We start from the raw sequence: 22,115 nt of genomic DNA, 5'->3' as shown, positions 1-22,115 counted from the left end.
GAAACGGATAGAAAGAGAGAGATAGAAATATCTATGAGAGACAATCAATCGTTCAGCTGCCTCCTGCATACCTCCTACTGTGGATCATGTGCCCTGACTGGGAATTGAACCGGCGACCTCCTGGTGCACGGGGGGACACTCAACCAACTGAGCCACATGAGCCAGGCGAAAGTTAAGAATGTTTAAGAGAAGTAGCCAAACTTAAACATTCAAATTCACTTTAGCACTACTGGTTACAAATGGAATTGAGGGCAAGTGGGTTAGTTTAGACCCTGTCAAAAAAAAAGACAGGGTCTAAAGTAAGTTATGCCTGCATGGTAGTAACAGAAATGTAATAAAGATAGACAAAAGGATAGTTTTTCAGTATTTTCATTAGGGAAGTAAATGAAATATCTAAATCTTACCTTAGGTATTTCCAAAAGTGCAAATAAAGCCCGTATTTCTCTAAGGACACTGACAGCTAATCTCCTCGTGGCAGGTCGACTGCTACAGAGAATGACGAGAGCAAACCCTTCGACCACATGGAATACATTGGAATATGGGCTCCTTTCCAGAGGAGGGGGGTGAGAAGCTCCATTTGCTACACCATGCTTTTGAAAGAAATAGAAGTTAAAAATGAAATTGAAAAATGTATACATAGACATTCCAGTAAAATAAGAGTAAAGTAAATCATAGAAATTATGGCTATGGGTCTGCCTTAGCTAAAGCAATTTAAATAATATTTAATTTATAAAAATATAACAGGGTACAAAGTGAAAAACCATTTATTTGGCAGCCTAAATATGAATTCTGTACCCAACCTCTATCATTCAGTGGTTACTTTGTAACCTTGGGGCTGACACTATCAAACACTCTTGGTCTAACATTTCTATGTGGAATGTAAGGGGACTGGATCTTCCCTTTTGTACTCAAAGTGAGGCCCAGCAGCATGGTACCACCTGGAAACTTGTTAGAAATGGATTCCTAGGCCCCTGGCGACTTATACACTCATTAAAGGTTGCCTCAGGGGTGGGGAACCTTTTTTCTGCCAAGGGACATTTGGATATTTATAACATCACTCTCGGGCCATACAAAATTATCAACTTAAAAATTATCAACTTAACAAAAGCTCCTAGATTTTTTGAATTTCGTGTCCTGCCTGTGGTTGCCTTGGCAGGGCCAAACCAAATGATTTCGAGGACTATGTATGGCCCATGGGCCAGACGTTCGCCACCCCTGGCTTTAGATGATCCAGCTCTAAAATTCCAAGGTCCTATGACTTACAAATTACCATAAATCAATAATCTGGGCACCTCTAATGGTTAAGGAGCATACATACTATGCATGAGAAATAGGGACTGGTGCCAAAGACAAAACAATCAAATAATTCAAATGAAAGGCTACCAAAGATTTTTATTATATCAGCTTTAAATATATTGGAAACAACCTAAATGTGAGCTAGAAAGGCCTCATTATCTTCATTCATCCAAAACTCACTGTTATCAAAGGAAGGAGGTTAGAAACGTTAGACACCAAGCCTACATATTTAATACATGAACCCCAGGAAAACTGAGTTTAAGGGTTAATGACCACTTTGAAAGCGAGTAAAAAGGTTAAAACTTTCAGAGTTTGAGACGTTAACACCACTGGTCATTTACCACTGACCACATCCAAAGGGACAGTACCAAAGGTGACGGAGGTACCTGTGAGTCCTGCTGGTTTTTGTTCTGCAGCTGGGTCGCCTGTTTCCACTGGTTTATTAATTGCACCAACATCTTTACGGCATTATCAAGAAGTGTGGGGTGGACATCAGTCACTTCACGGACAATAAAGTAAACAAATCCTGAAAGAACGTCCTCCCGCCAGTCTGCAAAGTCGAGCACGAGCGCCTGCAGAGTGTTGAAAGCCAGAGCGCGCAGCTCCTCGTCCATGTGAACCGTGAGCCTGCCAGGGACAGTCCGTCAGCAAGCCGCAAAGCTGCCGGCCGCTTTACCATCTACAACTTAACACTGAGAACTTAATACACGTGGCCCTTATGTATGAAGACAGAAACCAATGTTCACTTTTTGTGTTATATCCATTCTTAGGCTAGCCTTCATTCATTTGTTTAAATTCATGTATCAATCTATTAATACTAGTTGGTATTTTTACAATAATTCAGAATAGTTTTGATCATAATGCATATGCTGTACTTAAAATACAGACTAACCTATCAGAATATTTAAAATACTTTAATTATAGGATAACATGGTTTAAGAATCAAAAATTATATGCAATCATATGACATCTTAGCACTATCTCACATTTATTCAGTCCCTTACTGTCACTGGAAAGAATAAGCTTTATGTCTATTGTTCCTTTCATGCTGCTGAGGTTAAATATTAAGATGGCTGATTGTAAGAAAGGAAATAGAAGAAATCAAGATAGAATCAATTTAACAAAAATAATTCTTGAAGGTGAGAATGAGAATAAATTTAGCAGTAACCTCATAAATGGAGTGTACCTAGAAAAATAAAAATTTGGCAAACTAACACATAGGCCCCTAAAGATAGTGTTACGTCTAAACAAATTAGAGGGGAGGCTATATAAAACTGCCTTTTAAAGACATCAAAACAATATGGGGACATGAATGTGATATATATTAAAGGATTTTAACAGAACATGAAGGCGATGATAAAAGAAAACAACAACAATGGAAAAGGTGACTGCAGTGTGTAACGTCGTGTGAGTGCGCTTCTGATTTGGGGCTGAAGAGGGTTAGTTTGGTGACTGGCCACCAAGGCAAACGCATCGGAATTAGAAACAGAGGAGTAAGACAGGAAGGTAACACTTGAGAATATGCCGCAGGTCCACGCCCAGGACGCTGGGATGACAGTCATCCTCAATGGCAGAGGAGGAAAGCCGTGTGGTTTAGGTGAAAGGAGCTAACGCGGCTTCACCCTGCTGAACTCAGCTCTGATCTTTGCTAAGCCAGCCTGCAGTGACTGCGAGACTGAAGAGAAAATGTATTACAAGTAGACAAGACTTGGGAATGAGCCCTGGAGCAGCAGCAACAGCAGCACATCAGAAATATCACACGGGGCAGGATGGTGAGTCTCTAGCCCCATATTCTGTCTCTGATAGTGGCACCAAGGGAGGTACTGGGGGTGAGGGGCGGGAGTGACTGCCTAGTGATGCTGACTGTAAAGGTTATTTCAACATCCTTTGATCCACGAATGTGTAAGTATCTCCTTGTGCCTGCCTCTGTGACTCAGGGTATAAATGCCTGAGAAAAGCACTGTAGCCTGGCTAATTTAAGGCGGGGGATGTGATTGACTTTCCTTGTAGACAGCCTACAGGTCTACAAATTTACTATGTAGCTTTGATTTGTTGGCTTGCTTGCTGTATGTTTAAGTAAACAAAACCTGGACATCACACTTGCAAATGACAGGAACAGGGGTCAAAATATATCAGACCTTGAAGCTTTCTTTCTGCTGAAGTAAATTAATTAGTAAACCAACATCATAGGGGGAAGCAGCAAAATAAATAGCAGAGCAAACTGTCATTCACTGTCCAGATGTTTGCTCCTTCACCAGGCCCTACCCACCATAGATGCAATTTCATTTTGGCGGGTGCACGCTGGAGCACCCACACCCTCTCCTTTACATGCTGCCTACGGCTGCTTTTGAACCACAAAGGCAGAGATGAGTAGTTGTGACAGAGATCACAAGATCTGCAAATCCTAAATTATTTACTATCGGTCCCCTTATCTAGGGAATTCTTAACCACATCAATAAAGCAGGGTTTCAATGGGCCACCACCTCAACTTACAATTAGTTTTGGAAGCTAGTTATTTAAGTTTGGTTCATGTTGTTTACTTGCTTCTTAGATCTATGACATGCTAGTAGAGCAAAGAGACAAAAGCTTCAACCCCATGGGTAATGCAACAGGAGAAAATGAGACCTGGTCACCACCCTAGGCCCAAAGAAATGACTGTAGGAGTTAACAAACAAAAAAAATCAATTGCCCAATCAGTATCATCGGACACTAATAATGCCCATGTGTTGAGGGATAATGTGCTTTACAGATCCCAGGAAATATTACAAGATGGAAAGTGAGGGAGCTGCAGGGGAATCTAAAAGAACTTTAGAAGTTAAAAATGAGTGGGGAGAAGGTGTTTAACAAAACATAAAAGACAAAATGGAAGTTTAGAAAGTAACTCAAATAAAAGATTAAATGTCTTTATTAGTAGTATCTTTTAGTTATAATAGTAACAGGGCAGGTTTGAAATTTAAAGGGATCAAAAGAGTTAAGAGTCAACACAGCAAACAGTAATTCTCGTTTACCTGGCTAACAATTCAATGAGGTCAGTTCTGCTCATACCATCAGGAATCAACCTTGGAATAGCAGCAATGCAAGTTCTAAACAAATCAATTTTGGGCTTTCTTTCCCCCCTGAAAAACATATCACAACAGGACATCATATGTATACTGCATACGCTGGGAAATGAAAGCAAAGTTGGAAAAGAAATTACAGAAAATAGGAGCCCACCCCAGAAAGTTTAATGTATTTAATATAAAAAAGAGCACATATAAATTCAATAAATAATTATCAGCTTATAAACGAGCGAAAGAATACAGAGATAATTCAAGGAAAAACACAGCAAAAAAGGTTTTCAGTAATTATAAAACTAGCATAGGAACTATTCGGTTTAAGTAAAAAATATTAAATTACTTATAATATAAGTACTTCAAATTAATAATAAATTTTAATTAAATATAATTTAATATTGAATCTTTAATAAATAACTATAAATGATAATAATACTGATATTAAGTAACCAAACATTGGTTATTTGGGAGCCAATAAAATTAACAAAAAATTTTTTATTTAATTTTCTAACAAGGTTCTTAGAAAACAGTTTCTCATATACCGCTGTTGCTACGGTCTGTTCTTGTATTTTTATTTTACTTCAGTACACACACACACACACACATACACTTAAAATTTTTATGTAATCAAATATGTCAATTTTTGTGATTTGTCTGGTTCTTTCAGAGGCTTGATGCAATTTAATTCAACTGTATTTTCTTCTAGTTATTCAATGATTTTATTTATTTTAAATATCTAACATCTTAACACGCTAATTTTTATTTTGGTCTATATTTCAAGGTGAGGATTTTAGTCCCTTTATTTTATCCAAATTGCTCCTCAGTTGGCCTAGTAAAGCAATTCTTACGTAGAAAAGCATTTGGCCGATCTAAACGTTTGGGGCCAGTATTCTTGACAGTGGCAATGGGCGTGCTACCGACTTTGAGTTTTTATGCAGTCTGTCTTCTCTTTGCATGGTTCAGTATTCATGAGTTTTGGTTACTACAGTTTAGTGAAACAATACCAGTCCCAGCATGGTCAGATCTTTGGTTACCACACAATAACGGTAAGTAACTGCATAAACAAGCTTCCCTGTTAGTTCTGCAGCCCACCAATCATGATGGGCTAACAGATGAGCACCTTAGTCACTGACTAGTCTGGTCACTTTTCTCAAATTGTCACGATAAGTCACTGCCATCTGTCACTTGGTTCACACACGGACAACAAAGTGTGTAGTGGTGGTGTTTATTGTCTCTAGGGATAAACTCAGGTGACATTTTACAAAAATTAATAACCCAAAGAGGAAACTGGCCAACAAAGATCAAAATGGAGCAAAGAAGGAAAAGTACTGTCATCAGAAGTGACCTGGAGCTGAGCAATGGCGGGGTTACAAGGGACAGCTGCCTGGGGGACCCCGACACAGCCACCTCCAGAGGCTCGAGACTCGCAGAGGAACCTGGCAAGGGCAATTTATTGAAGTAAATGAGGAGAGTGGTTGTAATAACATAACGCAGGAAAAACCTCACATCAGAGAAGCTCTCAGATATCAGTATATACTAGAGTTAAAATAACTGTGTATTAATTAAATTGAGAGATCCCACTTCCAAGTTGGTCATCTAGGACCTAGAATGCAGATATTAATATCAGAAAATGTCCCTTCTACAGAATATGTAGATACTTAACAAATGAAGGAAGTTATTGCCATAAAATACATTCTCTTGAGGAGGACGTCCTAACAATAAGGGAAAAAGATGCTGGGATGACAAGCAGCCACAAGGATACGTGGGGGAGGGAAGAACGAGGTACTGTTTCAAAAAACTCCTCAGAACCTCTTCTGTACCCCTGGTTCCGAGGAGATCTTCAGGTTTTCTTTGTTTATCAGGTCCCTGGAAATAAAAGCACTTGTCTGGCTTAATAAACCAATCAGTCCCCACGCACCTGGCGTTAAGTAACTAGGATTTTTCTATCACTCACAGTAAGCATGGGGCTTCATTGCTGACAACACACTAGACGGAGCACCCAGGACACCTGTGGCTATCTGTACTAGGTTCAAGGGCACCTTAAAGAATAAAACTGAGCACATGGAAGGAATCGCTGTATTATAACCACAGCAGCTGGCAATACGGAAGAACTCCGGAAGAGAAAGTACCAAACCAAGTAGGCACGAGTCAACCATCTACACTCTTCCACAAAAACTGAAACAGCAGCGGAAAGAAAGGATTCACTACGTACGTGATCATATCTTCAGGCTCCTTATTAGACATCTGCACGCTCGTCATACACATTGGCCTCCCAACCTCTTTGTCCAAATGTCTGAGAATGCTATCTAATGCTTTTCTCACTTGAGGATAGTAAATTGACATTCCTGGGGGGGAAAAGTTTCAGTTATAAAATGCCAGAAATTAAAGAAGGAATAGTTACAGTTACTTTCTGTAAAATAACAGCCTCTTAATCAGAGCAAGCTGACAGCTGCTGGGAGAGCTGGGGGGAGGGGGCGGGATGAAGGGGTTGAGCCAAAAAGAAAATAAAATGAGAGAAAAACTCATGGGCACAGACAAGAGTGTGGTGGCTACCCGGGGAGAGGAGAGAGGGGGAGAGAGAGGGACAGAGGCAGCAAACGGCGATGGAAGGAGCCTGACTTGGGTGGTGAGCCGCAACACTGCACAGATGATGTGCTGTGGAACTGCGCACCTGACCCCTGTATAATTTTGTTAAATTCAATTAAAAAAAAAAGACTAGCTTTTCAGTGTTGCAAAAGAAGGCGTTTTGACTGTGATACACTCCTCCCGACGGTGGGCTTTAGTACATTGGGGAAGGTGTAGAAGTTACACACAGAACTAAGACCTGATGGAACAAAGTGCAGTCGATGGTCCAGTGTAAGAAAATGACTTTTAGCCCAAAGACTGAGACCCAACAGCCTATAGGTACCAAAGTGCGCTCCCTGTTTCCTCCCTCCGCGCGCCGCAGGCACCCGAGGGCAGCGCGCGTCCCGTCCGGGGCAGGGACCAGAGCCAGCGCACGGCCGGGCGCGCTCACCTGGGACTCTGGCTCACCTATGACTTTCGCTTCCTCGTCCGTGAGCGTCTTATTGAGGAAGGTCTTCTTCACGCGCAGGGTGTTCCCCGAGGGCAGGAGGAGCCCCGTGGTGGGCATGGGCGGCTCCCCGTCCTTCTGCTGCAGGCTGTCGGCTATGACGAGGAAGACGCGGAGGCCGATGTTCATCCTCTGCGGGGAAAGGTGCCGGGGCAGTGAGCCGGGCCCAAGGACGGGCTTTCCGTGCTGAAAACACCTCGTCAAATAACGGAGGGTGGCGGGCACCGGCATGCCCGCTCCACAGTTTCAGGCGGTCCAGTCACTGGCTTCGGCTTCAAGGCCAGCCTCCCAAACAGCGCCCCCTCTCTATCGAGCCCATGTCAGCGGCCCCTCCTCTCTATCGAGCCCATGTCAGCGGCCCCTCCTCTCTATCGAGCCCATTTCAGCGGCTCCCCCTCTCTATCGAGCCCATTTCAGCGGCTCCCCTTCTCTATCGAGCGCATTTCAGCGGCTCCCCCTCTCTATCGAGCGCATTTCAGCGGCTCCCCCTCTCTATCGGGCCCATTTCAGCGGCTCCCCCTCTCTATCGGGCCCATTTCAGCGGCTCCCCCTCTCTATCGGGCCCATTTCAGCGGCTCCCCCTCTCTATCGGGCCCATTTCAGCGGCTCCCCCTCTCTATCGGGCCCATTTCAGCGGCTCCCCCTCTCTATCGGGCCCATTTCAGCGGCTCCCCCTCTCTATCGGGCCCATTTCAGCGGCTCCCCCTCTCTATCGGGCCCATTTCAGCGGCTCCCCCTCTCTATCGAGCGCATTTCAGCGGCTCCCCCTCTCTATCGGGCCCATTTCAGCGGCTCCCCCTCTCTATCGGGCCCATTTCAGCGGCTCCCCCTCTCTATCGGGCCCATTTCAGCGGCTCCCCTCTCTATCGGGCCCATTTCAGCGGCTCCCCCTCTCTATCGGGCCCATTTCAGCGGCTCCCCCTCTCTATCGGGCCCATTTCAGCGGCTCCCCCTCTCTATCGGGCCCATTTCAGAGGCTCCCCCTCTCTATCGGGCCCATTTCAGCGGCTCCCCTCTCTATCGGGCCCATTTCAGCGGCTCCCCCTCTCTATCGAGCGCATTTCAGCGGCTCCCCTCTCTATCGGGCCCATTTCAGCGGCTCCCCCTCTCTATCGAGCGCATTTCAGCGGCGCCCCCTCCTGCCCCCTGTGCTCGCCGGCAGGTGTCTGCCTCGCAGGGAGGAGAGGCCGCCGGCTTCCTTCACACTCCGGCCACAGCCCCGCGCCTATGCCGCGCCTCTGCTCTGCTCCTCGAGTGCGGGTGGGGTGGGTGCTGGTCTTTCTAGCCCTTAGAATCCTACCGGAGCTTATATTTTTGGGAAATTATAGTATTGCTTCTCCTTTTTCTCGCATCCTCAACATTTCCCTCTCACCTGAAGACACCCCACCTCTGTCAGCTATACCCAGTTATCCTAATAACCCCTCCTTCCCACAGTACTTCCCCAAGGCAAGTCCCACTCACTAGTGACCACACTGCCCAGAACAACAGCAGGCACTTTTCCTCGATCCTACATGACTTCCGCAGCATGGCACTTTTCTTCAGACACTTCCCCCTTTGGCACATCCATGCCACTGCTGGCTGTGTGGCCTCTGCCGGCCTTTCAGCTTGGCCTCCGTTACCTGATGTTAAACGCTAGACTGCTTCAAGACGAGCGCCTAGGGTGCCTTCGCCTATCATTACCTATCTCTCCCAAAGCAACTGTGTGTATTTACAGGACCTCAGTTACCATTCAGACCAGATCACCCACTAATTCTAAGCCTGACTTCTCCTCTGAACCTGAACCCTCAGACCCATCTGACATTCCTACCTGGATGTCAAAAAGATGTCTCAAATTTGACACGTTCAAACCAAACGCACTTTCTCCCAAAACTCAGTCCCTCCCCATCATTTCTTTTCTCATAAACGATATTCTCTCCATCTGCACCACACTATCTCAGCCCAGGCTGCCATCATCTCGGACCTACACCAGTGGGCTCTACAGCAGGTGTGTGCATCCCAGTGGGTATTCCAGACAGCTGGCTGGAATCCGGGGAGAAAATAAACAGCTATTAATAGATCTTTTGTTATGTAAATAAGATAACTCATCTTAATATGTGACAGTACTGGTGCCCTCCCTCAGTCTAAACATCAGATGGGCGTGTCACAGAGTCATATGAGACACCTGGAAGGAAGTGGGAGCGTCCACAATGTACCAGGGTTCACAGACTTGCCCTCACTCATTCTTTCAGAATGTTGCGATCTGCATGTATCTGATTAAATGAATTGATGGATACTTTCATGTGGCTTTAACTAAACTAGCTCTCACAGCCCTTTAAAAGATTCCTGATGAGAAACGTAGATTGAAGATCATAAAAGACTAAGCCTAAGTGAGTAACAACAAAACAGCAGAACTGACACTTTTTCTACTCCTAGTGTGAGGGCTTCAGCGAGGAAAACTTATTTTAGAAATAAAATTGTTCAATGGGGAAATACTTTTGAAAGTGGATGTTTAATGTCCTGCGTTATGTGATTTTCGTTGCTGAAAACCACATAAAATATATAAAAACACTCATGTATGCTCACTTGAAAAACCTAGAAGTAAATATTACCCTATCTTAAAAATGCTATAAACTTATATAACTTCAGTAACTTTGTATCCTGTTTGTTAACTACATGAATATATATCTCAGGATATGATCATGAGGAAAACCAGCACAGTAATTTAAAGATAGAAGAAGAGCCCTAGCCAGTTTGGCTCAGTGATCAGAGGGTCGGCCTGTGGACTGAAGGGTATCAGGTTCAATTCCGGTCCAAGGGCACATACCTGGGTTATAGGCATGACAGTACCTGACACATTTTAGGTCCTCAATAAATGTTGAATGAATGATATTTATTAAAGAAGCATGTTGTTTATATAATTTATACTTACATTATTTCTACATGAAACGAGCTCACATCACAACTTCTAGAAGCCAGCTGGAGCTGGCTAACCTGAAAAACTTCCTCTCTTGAGCATTTCCCAACATGCTTAAAACTACTTTTAAACCACGCAGTTAGCTATCAGAAAGGTTACATAACTTGTCCCAGACCACACTTGTAGTAAGAAGCAGAACTTCTAACTGGGGGTTTGAGCCTAAGAGCTCTGATTCCTGGAATAGTGCTCAAAAAAAAACAGTTGAGGAAAATGTATTACAACATAATTTTTTACCTCTGGATTAATGGTGAAAGTTTTAGCAGATTTTCCAACACTGAGAAGATCAAATATTATTTCTTTCATTGCAAAATCCAAACGTTCCTAGAAAAACAACAACAATAAATCCTTCTAACCTGCTACAACTATGTCAGGTTTCATGTTAAGAATTATACATATAATGGCAATGATACAGGTCTGTGCCCATAAGAAATTCATAAACCTAGATGCACACAGAAAAATACATATTATAGTTAAAAACATGATTATAACACCTAAAACCAATATAATATTGAATGTCAACTGTAAGTAAAAATATTTTTAATTGAAAAATTATTATAGATATTTAACTATCAAATGATTTAATATCCAAACCATTGGAAACAGTTTTAAGTCTTCATCCACCAAAATCATATCCAAAATCTAAGTGAAGGAATTCTCAGAATGATACTGAAACAGTCCCATGACAACAGCTATGCAGCTGGCCTGGACAGAGTGAGGTCGTATTGGGACAGGAAAAAAGGACTCCAGGAAGGAAACTGCCAAGAAAAAAGTTAACTAGTATGATCAACTGATGTTTGAGAGGAGCTTTACAGTTCTGGTGGAGTGGTAATGTGAAGCGATTAATCCAAGGAAATGGGTACAACCGTGGGGGTGTGGGAGAGGGAGGAAAGAGATACAACCTAGCCCGGCCGGGCGTGGCTCAGTGGTTGAGCATCGACCTGGGATCCAGGTGATTGGGGTTCGGTTCCCGGTCAGGACACATGCCCTGGTTGTGGGCTTGATCAATGATTCTCTCATCATTGATGTTTCTGTCTCTCTCTCTCCCTCTCCTTTCCTCTCTCTGAAATCAATAAAGATATATTAAAAAAAAAAAAAAGATACAACCTAATGGCAAAGGTTTTCTGAATAGTAGATCTAAAGTATAATTTGCTTTCATTCATCTTACTGACAGATTTTATACTTATTTGTCATTAGTTCTGTGCTCTAGAAAATAGAAATGTATTCACTTTATTTAAATATTCCTTATTTATTCACTGTCAAAATAACTACATTATGGACCATCTAAATTATCAGACTTTTAAAAATGTATTTTTACTGATTTCAGAGAGAGAGGGAGAGAGACAAACATCAATGAGCGAGAAACACTGATTGGCTGCCTCCTGCACACAGCCTATTGGGGACTGAGCCTGCAACCTGGGCATGTGCCCTGAACAGGTGACCCCTTGGTTCATGGGTGGACGCTCACAAATGAACCACGCCGGCCAGGCCTAAATTGTCAGATTTTTAGTTCAAAGAGAACGCAATGAACGTTCTTGAATCAAACATTTTCCTAAGTTGAGGAGATAAGCTTACCTATCCTTCTGCAGGGCGGCTGTTCCAAAGGGAATGTGATTAAAACCCTAGATTTGATCATTCAGCACCCATTCAACCCTTCTAACACTTTCCTTTACTGCAGAGGCTAGAAAGCTAAAATGGTATTTCCCAGGATGCCTGGTAACAACAGGCTTTACAACGTGATTTAGACCCTGCCAAGTGATATACTCATGTGTCTTTGGGGAATGGGGAATGCGAGAAGGAGGGTTAGAAACCTCCTTTACTGGTGGGGATCATGGTAGCAGCAGATTCTAAGCATCTGTGGTGACATCCTGACTTGGCAACTTTTTGACGATGGTGGAGGTAGCAAGCTTCTTGACAACAATTCTATAGTTTCCTCTTAATCATTCAGCCTATTAGTGTTTCTGTGAACTATTTATATTCCTTAAAAATTCCTTTGGGTTCAACTAGCTACAATGGCTTCTAGTATCTATGCCTAAGAACCTAGGTTAATACAAATTATGAAAACAATAAAAAAAAAAAACCTTTCGAGATACTCAGGAGGTAATTAGTAAATGCACTAACGATAGGATTATGAGACATCTCCCTGACCCCTTCCTAAACTAAAAGTGCTTCCTCTACCCATGGGTCTCCTTTCCTTCTCCACATCTGTAGGATCAATGATTAAACTTATTTTGTCACACACACACAAAATCATTAGCATCTTTTATTTTTTACTTTTGAAAGCATACATTTATTACTTCCACTATTCAAAAGTAATAAATGTCTGGCCATCATGCTTTTAGATGTGTAACAAATTTTCGGACTCCAAGTTACTGCAACAGATTACTTTTATGTGGATACATGTATTATGAGGTGAAGCACTCACCTGAGCAATGAACTGAATAATCTTCACAAATATATTGAGAGGTGTATCGCGAGGAACCACACTACGTGAACCTTTTGGGAAAAGTGCTGACACTATGCTCATAAGACGACTATAGGGGGGAAAAAATTAGTCAAAATGAGATAATAATATTAACAGAACATTAGCAAACTATTCTTCCTATTCATAATATGTCAGGAGAACTCATATTCATCCACAAGGTATTGTAATGTTAACTCAAATTCCATTAGTGTGACATTTTTTACCAATATTTTATTTTAAATGCACTTGGAAACAAAGGCACTCACCTTTGAGTTACAGTGTTGCTTTCACATTTTATTCTAATTACATAAACCCACAACAATCTGTACAAAGATTCCAGTGCAACTCGAGACATTTTAGGATCTTTATTCTGTTTAGAAGAGAGAATTAAAATAAGTTTATTTGTTAAAGTACTTGCACAATCACTTAAGAACAGATACATTCTCTGTCAACAATTAAAAGCCCTCACCCTCTCTTTATTATTCAATCCAAAACCCGTTTAAATATGTAAGTATATATTTGTATATGGTAAGTACAGATAGCTCAAAAGTAACCATAAATAAGGAAATCCTGAGCCATTCCTTATACTCTTAAAACAAAATAATAAAATATTAGAAGTATACTAATACTTCTAAGAACTTCAAAATTAAACACACACATCAAGTTACTTGATAATAAATGGTTCACACAACAATACTGACATAATGGCGGAAGGATTGCTAATCTTATTAGGCAATAATTCATTGCAACCCATATACAGTTAAAATCTAGAATACCAAATGTTGTTACAGACTTTTGCATTTAGGCAATAATGTAAAATATTATTTAGTGATTAGTCTAACAAGAGGAAATATTGACTAGTGGGTTAAGAGCATGGACTCTGAAATTAAGAATGACTGGCCAAACCCCATCCATGGATACTGTTATATCACTTGGTGTGACAATCTCATGTCTAAAATGGTAATATGGTACCTACCCACAGATTTAGGAAATTATGTGAAAAGCACTTGAGACACTGCCTGGTATATGATAAATGCTCAATAACTGTCAAGTGTTATACCTTCAATTTTTTACTCAGAATCAGACATTATTTAAATTATTTAGAATCAGAAAAGTATTCCATTTCAATCACAATTTGATCGACAAACCTTTTCTTCATACTAGCTATTATATATAAAACATAAAGTTCTCAAATAACCAGTCATGTAATGAGACTTCATTGTGAATATTAAAAATGTAGCTAATCAACTTAATTAGGAGAAGCTCTTTATGTTGGTTGTAGGATGCACTGATTGCTATAAATTAGCATTTATTTCATTTGGTTTGGGGGATTTCTTATTATTAAACAATTCTTTTATATATAGCAACAGACAAAGGGGAGTTTTTAAATACCAAGTAATTTAGCCATTTTATTTTATGTTTTGAAACATAGAATAACGGATATCTAACTCCTTATGACTAAAAGCAATGCAAAAACGGTAACAACTGACGGTATTTTTACAAAAGACAACCACTAGAATATATACTTTTGGACATTTATTTATATGAGTATTTGATATAATTAATAATGGAATATCACTCTGCTGGTCAGTCTTAACATCAATCTCTCTCTCCATTACAAATCCATAATGGTCCCAAATTCCAAATACACTCCCCAAGTAGTTTTCTGTTCATTTGTTACATGTAACTAAAATAACAGACACTGTATATATGCTACTAATATAACAACCACGCTTTGGGTAGTACTTTTTTTTCTACTGTATAACTTTCTTTTCTATTGCTCAAATTCAAGATCTCAAATATCAAAATATGAATTCAATTAGTTTTATGTACACTCCAAATAATACTTTCACATTATTAAATTGTATTTTTAAAATATAAATTATACATTAAAAAGATTTAAGTCCAAGTCCACATAAAAATTATTCTCATTAAAATGCTTAATAAAGTATGTGGGTTCTCTTAAGTGCTGAAGTATCTAGCATGAAAAAAACCCCAACACCTTGATTTTCAAACCTTCCAAGATGAACTACGATGGTTACAAAGCAGAATTACTTTATAATGAACAGCAGCAAAGCAAGATGAAAAGTCATAAAAATCAATTATTGTTTATTTGGTCACTGCAATGCTGCTATCATGCCCGAATAATAAAAATATCTTAAGTTAATCTGAGCCTTAAACAGAGATATCTAATTGCATTGTTACAATTTTGGTCTAATGCAAACAGTCAGATTACATTAATAAAATTCCAATAATGTTAATATGTAATCAAATTTTGATATGTCAGTCAAATATGCTCTTTGGCAGCATTTATTTTACTGTTTCTTCCCTTTTTTCCTACTGTGAACCCCCCCCAAAATAATATGTTTAAAACAAAAACCATTAGGATAAAAGTTTAAAAAGTGTTGCATTAAAATCATATTCAAAATCTAAGCTATTGTCTGAACTTGTTTGGAATTTTAAAAAAAGTTTTATTTATAACAACTAATATAAATTAGACAGACTATTTTAAAATTGAGGATTCTGGTTAACAATCAACATTATCAAATATCTTAAATTCGTTTTCTTGGGGCCTCATTAATCTGAAACCTGTGGAAAGCCCCTGCCGCACACTCTTCTGCTACACAATCCGGGAAGCAGGTGGGAACAAGTACATTAAACATGCAATGCAATAATGGGTAAAGAAAAAACAAAAGCCACACTTACAGGAGATCAAGCAACGTTTTACATTGACACAACTCACCTGGAGGGTTTCTATTTGCTTTCTGATACTGTTGTTAGATGGCATCTAAATAAAGCAACGTGAGACAGCAAACATAAACATGAGATGCAGCACATGCATGTTAGATGAAAATAAGCACCAAACAAGACAGCTCCTCACCAAGGTCTCTATTTAGGAGAAATCTGAAATTTCCAATACAGTGGCTAAACACTCGGGAAAAAGTGCTATAATTTGGGCATCCTGGGATACATCTACAATACTCATACTGAGAGAAAATACTTAAATTTTTAACTATCTAATTTTTCCTCTCCAAAGCACTGCCTTTGAGTTCAAACAAGTTTAAATTTTTAAAGAAAATAAGCATCAAACAATCTTCAAAATATTTTTGTGTGATAGGCCCTCTTATTATTCCTCTTTTAATTGTTCCTCAGAAACTTTAAAATCACTTTTCACATAATGACCTAAGTTGATATAAAGAAAAGGGAACGGGGAACTACCAAATTCTCTTTGGAACAAAAATAACAGATTTATCATTTTCAGTGAAAATAAACTGATGCTCTCTCATGCTATTTCTGGGCGTACAGGACTAAAGCCCATTTTTTTATGGTCACCGAGTTAAAAAACTGGTGTAATAATTTTTAGAAATTGCACAATTATCTTAAAGTACCTTAAAAATATATTATATTTATTTTTATGACTCTAGAGGATGCCTTTTTAATATCCTATAATTATAGCCAAAATATTTTCTTAAAATAGTCATTACAGTGTCATTCCTAATACTACATTAAAAGGTGGCATGGTAGACCAGAAAGAGCAAGTTATGGAAAGAGCAAGTTATGGCACTGGGTGGATCTAGATGCAAATCTTATCTCTATCACTTTTTGGCTCCCTAAACATGGGTCACTTATTTGTTTTCTTTCAGCCTGTCACAATAAAAATTAAGTGAGATACTGTATTCAGATAATCCTGCATACAATAAGTATTAGTAAAAATCAGTTTAAAGAAGTAGTAGGTCTAATAAATGAAAAACTGTTATCTTTTTTTTTTTGTTAAATTAAGAGATTACTTGAATCTCAAAACAAAATCAATTTAGGTAAGGTCTTTACCTTGAGTCAGTATTTCCTAGATATAAAAAACTATTACACCTGTCACAACAGGTACTTTAGTGTCGTTTCCCCTGAATGCTCAATTCCTTACCTCGACTATGCAGCCTAGCCACAGAATCTAAACCTAATAAACAGGAAACAATTCATAAAATTTCTGCTGAATAGAGCCTTAATGTAAGCTAAGGGTTAATGGCCAAGACAACTATACTCCAAATATTCATGCTAAGTGACTCTTATCTCCTTTAGCCTGGCAGACTGACACAGCCATTCATGAAAATGGACAACATGCCAGAAATAATTATCAGGAGGTAAGGGCTCAAAGAAAACAGAGCATTTTAAATGAAAGCCTTAAGACAAAAATAAAAAGTTAAGGTACTGCGAAAGAATTGCAAATATGTTAGGTGGAAACGTAGATATATAAAAAAATTCCAACAAGCAACAGAAACATGAATTGTCATAAAGCAACCTTCCAAGAACACGTAAATGTGCATCTTACAATATTTTATCGAAAGTATGAAGCATCACATTACCCAGCAAATTATCAATCCCCTTTAAGTACCTCTATGTGTATAAACCATCAAAATAAGGATAGAAAACAGTACATAATGTAATTAAGTAAATAAAAATTTATTTTCTGGTTGCATGTCATAGAGTTTAATCAGCTTGATTTGGCCGTGGGAATTTCCATAAATAAAGCAAAGTATATCAATTCTTATCCAAACATGAATAACATAAAATCAGGAAACAGATATTTAGAATAACGTCCAATGGCTTACTCCTTGAGTGTGAAAAGAGGCAGCCCTATTTCTCACAAGACTACAATGAGCTGTGGGGCTGGGACAAGTCATTTAATCTGTTTGTGCTTTGTCACTGCCTTTAAAGTATTAGGTTTTCAGTCTCAACCTGAACGTAGAGGAATAGCAGACAATGAAATGTTATGTTTGCCTATTTATATAACTTGTAAAACAAATAGCTGAATATATTAATCTATGTATCAAAACAGCATTCAAATCAAGCATTCACATGACATGCAGATAAGGAACACTCCCCGTTCTGTGTCCGTATTAACAGTGCTCCTATCAACAGAAGAAAAGGAGATCCTGTTAGGTCCTGCTAGCAGAACACCCTGGGAGGGTAATGATCCTTCCATCTCAGAGTTTTGTTTTCAATACTAAGACAGACAGACACAGATGTGCCAGTGTTGATTCAAGTCAGAATACTTTCAGGAGCTTTTACATCCATGGGGATCCAGTACCACACTTTAATTTGGCTGGGCATACTTACAATAAATGTGCTTTTAGTAATATTTCATTATCAAGGCTTTTTTCATATTTTTCAGACTTGAACAAACATTACTGAATTTTCTCAAAACAAAATAAGTATCTGGAGAGTATTATAAGATTAATTAATACTCTCCAATTCTAAAGGACTTTATTAACAAATATTGCTAGATCTAAGATAATGTAAAACATCAATCATTAAAAATGCACAAGTTTGCCCGGCCAGGCGTGGCTCAGCGGTTGAGCAACGACCAGGATCCAGGAGATCGCATTTCGATTCCCAGTCAGGGCACATGCCCGGGTTGCGGGCTTGAACCCCAGTCGGGGCTGTGCAGGAAGCAGCCTATCAATGACTCTCTCTCATCATTGACGTTTCTATCTCTATCTCTCTCTCCCTCTCTTTGAAATCAATAAAGATATATTTTTTAAAAAAATGCACAAGTTTGCATTTATTAAGACAAACCAAATTTTCAATCCAAAGTTTCTCCACATCTATATGTGACTGATTCCCTATAGAAGGAAGTATGCATAAGAAATGGAATATGGCAAACTATTAATTATTCAAATATACCAATAGTAACGAAAATTTTATTATGTACTACTCAATGTACATGCTAAGTGAATACACTACAGTCAGTATTTACAGGTCAGAAATGAGATTACATCTTACCTTTAAATGCGACAAACAGTTCTGTAGGAAAATATGCCAGTTACTTAAAAAAAACTGTTTTTGACTGACACACAAAAGGCAGGTAATTAGTGGATACAGAGCCTAAAGGAGACAGATAAAAGGGAGAATTAACGCTTCTCACAACAAAGCCCCAGACTTGTAAATTACACTTCACTTACTCTCATAAACAAGTAAACTAGAAGACTCTTTTAAGCAGTTTTTTCCCATTTATAGTTAAGAAATGTGATCTCAGAGTAATCTAACGAAGAATGAAAACAGGCACATTTTCTGTAGGAACAGGTCTCTTGTCTACATGTCCTCCCTGAGTCAGGACAGGCTACTGTTTTCCTCAGAGCCATAATCCCTCAGTCGGACAGTGGTTATGACATGGGCCCAGGGATCAGAGGACAGGCTGGCATCAAGGTCTCAGCTTTCCATATGCCAGGCGTCTGATGTCAGGGGGTACACTACTAGCTCTAAGCTCCACTTTCCTGAAACGTAAAGTGGAAAATAATCACACATATCCTGCAAGGTGGTGAGGCTTGAAGTAAGACAAAGGAGGCAAAGCACTCAGCTCAATGCCTGGAACTCCATGTTTATTACTCTATCTCTATCTTAAGTGGTCAAGCATTTGTCCAATTCTCCAAGCTTTCCCCAAGTTGCTTGAAAATTTACAGAGAAATCCCTCAAAGTTACATGAAAGAGGTGCTGGGGGGTGGGGGGAGGGGAACCTCTGAATAGACAGACATTGGTTCCTAAATAATTTAATGCTTCAAGATTGCAATTTATTATAATGTAAAATAAAGGAATTTGTAGTTTAATACAAGAGTACATTCAACCTTTCCCATATTGTAACACATTCTGTAAAGCACCTGTCAAGCGAGGTGAAAACCTAGAATGAAGTCTGAACAACCTATCAAATACAGAGCTAGTAAAATTAAGAATAGAAAGTTTTTAAAAGAGGAGAAAAATATATAAAATTTGCCCTTATATTGCACTTTGGATATTGGACGATTTCAATTCTCTTAAATCTCCACTGGATTCATAAATCAATTACTAAACCGCTAATTAACTACGTAAATGTTTGAAATGGTTCTCAATACCAATGAATGCTTCTTTCTGGAGCTCAGGTCAAAAGTAGTCTGATAAAGCATCTCCACAAAATTTTTCAAACAGGGAACATTCACTTCATTTTTAACAGCCTAGGTAAAAAGATAATGCAGAAAGTAAGAAAATGGTCACAAACATTTGCTCAAAGTACAAGAACTTCCCGCAGGGTTTGAAACTGGCTCCTCCTTCACTGAGGGCCTCACTGAAGCAAGCACGACGCCGTGCCAACTGACCAAATGCTAAGTAAGAGAAACCTGGTCCCCGCCCCGGGAGAGCGAACGAGCGGGCAGTGAACAGGCGGTGTAACGGTGCTGCAGGGGGAAGCTGGAGCTCTCTGTGGTCTTGGAGCAGTCGGGAGGGGCCCCTGCGGGAAAACTTCACAGACACACCCGAGCCGAATCCAGCATTTCGCTATTGCGCCCCTGCGCCGGGATCCAGACACACTAGCTGGCTCCCTTGCTGTTCCCAGAACACGCCACGCGTGCTCTTGCTTCAGGACATCTGCACTTGCTCCTTCTGCCTAAGAGGCTCTTCCCGCGGACAGAACACATCTTACTCCCCCATTCCTTTAGCTTCTGCTCAACTGTCACCATCCCTTTTAAGGTGGTGATCTTCCTAATCACTCTGTTTAAATTTCAGCCCCCTTACCATCTCAGCAACTCTCTCCTGCTCCCCTGCTTTACGTTTCTCCATGGTACTTACCACCGCCTGCCCGCTACGTATTTTACATGTCAGTTTACAGTGTTTCCCTCAGCAGTAAATTCCATGGGAGCAGGGAGGCTTTCCTACCTATATCACCGTATCCTCTATGCACAGAAGAGGCCCTCACACCCAGAAAGCACTCCATATATACAACAGATGAGTAAGTAGAGTCCAACCAGGTAAACGGGGGAGGGAGGTCATTAGAGAGGCAAGAATGTTCCAGGCAGAAGGGGCTCTATGTGCAGAGGCAGTTGTTATGGGTTAGACTGTGTCGCCCCAGCCCCCCAAATTCCCGTGCTGAAGGCCTAACCCCACATACCTCATGTAACCTTATTTCAAAATAGGTCATTGCAGATATAACTAGTTAAGTCAGGATGAGGTTATATTGGGGGTAGCAGCTAATCTAACATGACTGGTGTCCTTAAAAAGGGGGAAATTTGGACACAGACATGCACATAAGGGGAACACCATGTGAACATGAAAGCAGAGATTGGGCATCTAGAAGCCAAGGAATGGTACAGATTGTCAGTAAACCACCAGAAGCTAGGCGAGAGGCATGGGACAGAGCTTATGTGAGACAATAAATTTTTATTATTTAAGCCACCTAGTGTGTAGTGCTTTGTTAGGGCTGCCCTAGCAAACTAATAACCACAGAAGCAAACATGGCATAAAAGGAGGGCTAGTCAACATAGGAATAATGGAGCGTTGTCAAGCGTCTTACTTCCTACATCCTGCTTCTTTTGATGAATTACCTTAAAAACTATAACCTATTCCAAGTTAAACAACTGGCAAAAAACAAATTTGCAGACAAGGGGGAAGCACAAATGACAAATGGTATGGATAAGCAGTAATGGAAATCATTTCTGAGAAGAGAAAGCAGAGTACTTGTACTAATGATACTAGCCTAGAGCCGACAGGATTTTATTAATTAGTCTGTTTTCTTTCTGATAAAATGAGCCTAATTCACAAGGCCAAAAATTGGGATGAGAAAGGGAGGCTATCTGACTCAAACTACTTACAAAGATATAAATCATGTTTGCACCCATTTAAAAAAATATTCAAAGATTAAACTAAGCAAATACTTAAGACAGGTAAAAAACCATGCAAATTACTTTATCATTAATATTTTAAAGTCTTAACTTTTCTTAAAATTCCCTGTCTACCTTTTCTAAACATGCTCTAAAGATAGAGCCTGAACACCACAACCAACTCATATGAACACACAGATCACAGGTCAATTAATTCAATATTAAAAATGAAAATTAAAAATAGTTCAATTTGACTTTCAACATGAAAGTAATTTTTTTCATTTTAAATAGAATAAAACATGAATAAAAGAAATGTAACTAACTTCCATTTCTATCCAAGGCAGTGGAAAAGAGACTGGATTTACCCTACCACCCTCTGAAATAACCAAGACAATGACCACAGGACATGAAATGATATGCAAAACACTGTACATCGGTCAGCAAAAGACGTAACGCCTAAGGAACAAAAAATAAGGTGAGCACTTCAATAGCCCCAGCTTACTGCCTCGATCATTTTCAGAAAAGAAATGGAAGTATACTGTTGTAAGATTCTTGTGTTTACCCAAACGGTACAATATCGGCTTGAAGTAGACAGTGATATGTTAAAGATAAGTAACACTATGAAAAACAATTAGCTACAACTAATAAGCGAACAAAGGAG

General features: G+C 39.8%; 1 protein-coding gene across 4 annotated transcripts in view; it reads right to left on the bottom strand.

The window, feature by feature from the left end:
• Positions 1–22,115, bottom strand: part of FRYL (FRY like transcription coactivator) — a 231,489-nt gene that overhangs the window by 75,718 nt on the left and 133,656 nt on the right. For 3 of the 4 annotated variants that reach the window (XM_016206964.2, XM_016206950.2, XM_016206959.2), the window contains exons 11-20: positions 19,718–19,816; positions 18,615–18,716; positions 13,103–13,206; positions 12,798–12,906; positions 10,610–10,696; positions 7,383–7,554; positions 6,562–6,694; positions 4,305–4,412; positions 1,683–1,923; positions 405–590 (exon numbers count right to left, since the gene is read on the bottom strand). In XM_016206964.2, the coding sequence (XP_016062450.2) occupies positions 405–590; positions 1,683–1,923; positions 4,305–4,412; positions 6,562–6,694; positions 7,383–7,554; positions 10,610–10,696; positions 12,798–12,906; positions 13,103–13,206; positions 18,615–18,716; positions 19,718–19,816 (1,341 nt within the window). Of the gene's footprint in view, positions 1–404; positions 591–1,682; positions 1,924–4,304; positions 4,413–6,561; positions 6,695–7,382; positions 7,555–10,609; positions 10,697–12,797; positions 12,907–13,102; positions 13,207–15,579; positions 15,625–18,614; positions 18,717–19,717; positions 19,817–22,115 lie in introns of all 4 variants that reach the window. The other variant, XM_087827575.1, reaches the window with a different exon arrangement.

Source organism: Miniopterus natalensis, chromosome 1, assembly GCF_054644295.1.
Source record: "Miniopterus natalensis isolate mMinNat1 chromosome 1, mMinNat1.hap1, whole genome shotgun sequence".
Taxonomy (NCBI): Eukaryota; Metazoa; Chordata; class Mammalia; order Chiroptera; family Miniopteridae; genus Miniopterus; species Miniopterus natalensis.
The sequence above is the reverse complement of the archived record's forward strand: the minus strand, read 5'-3'. Positions and strand labels throughout refer to the sequence as shown.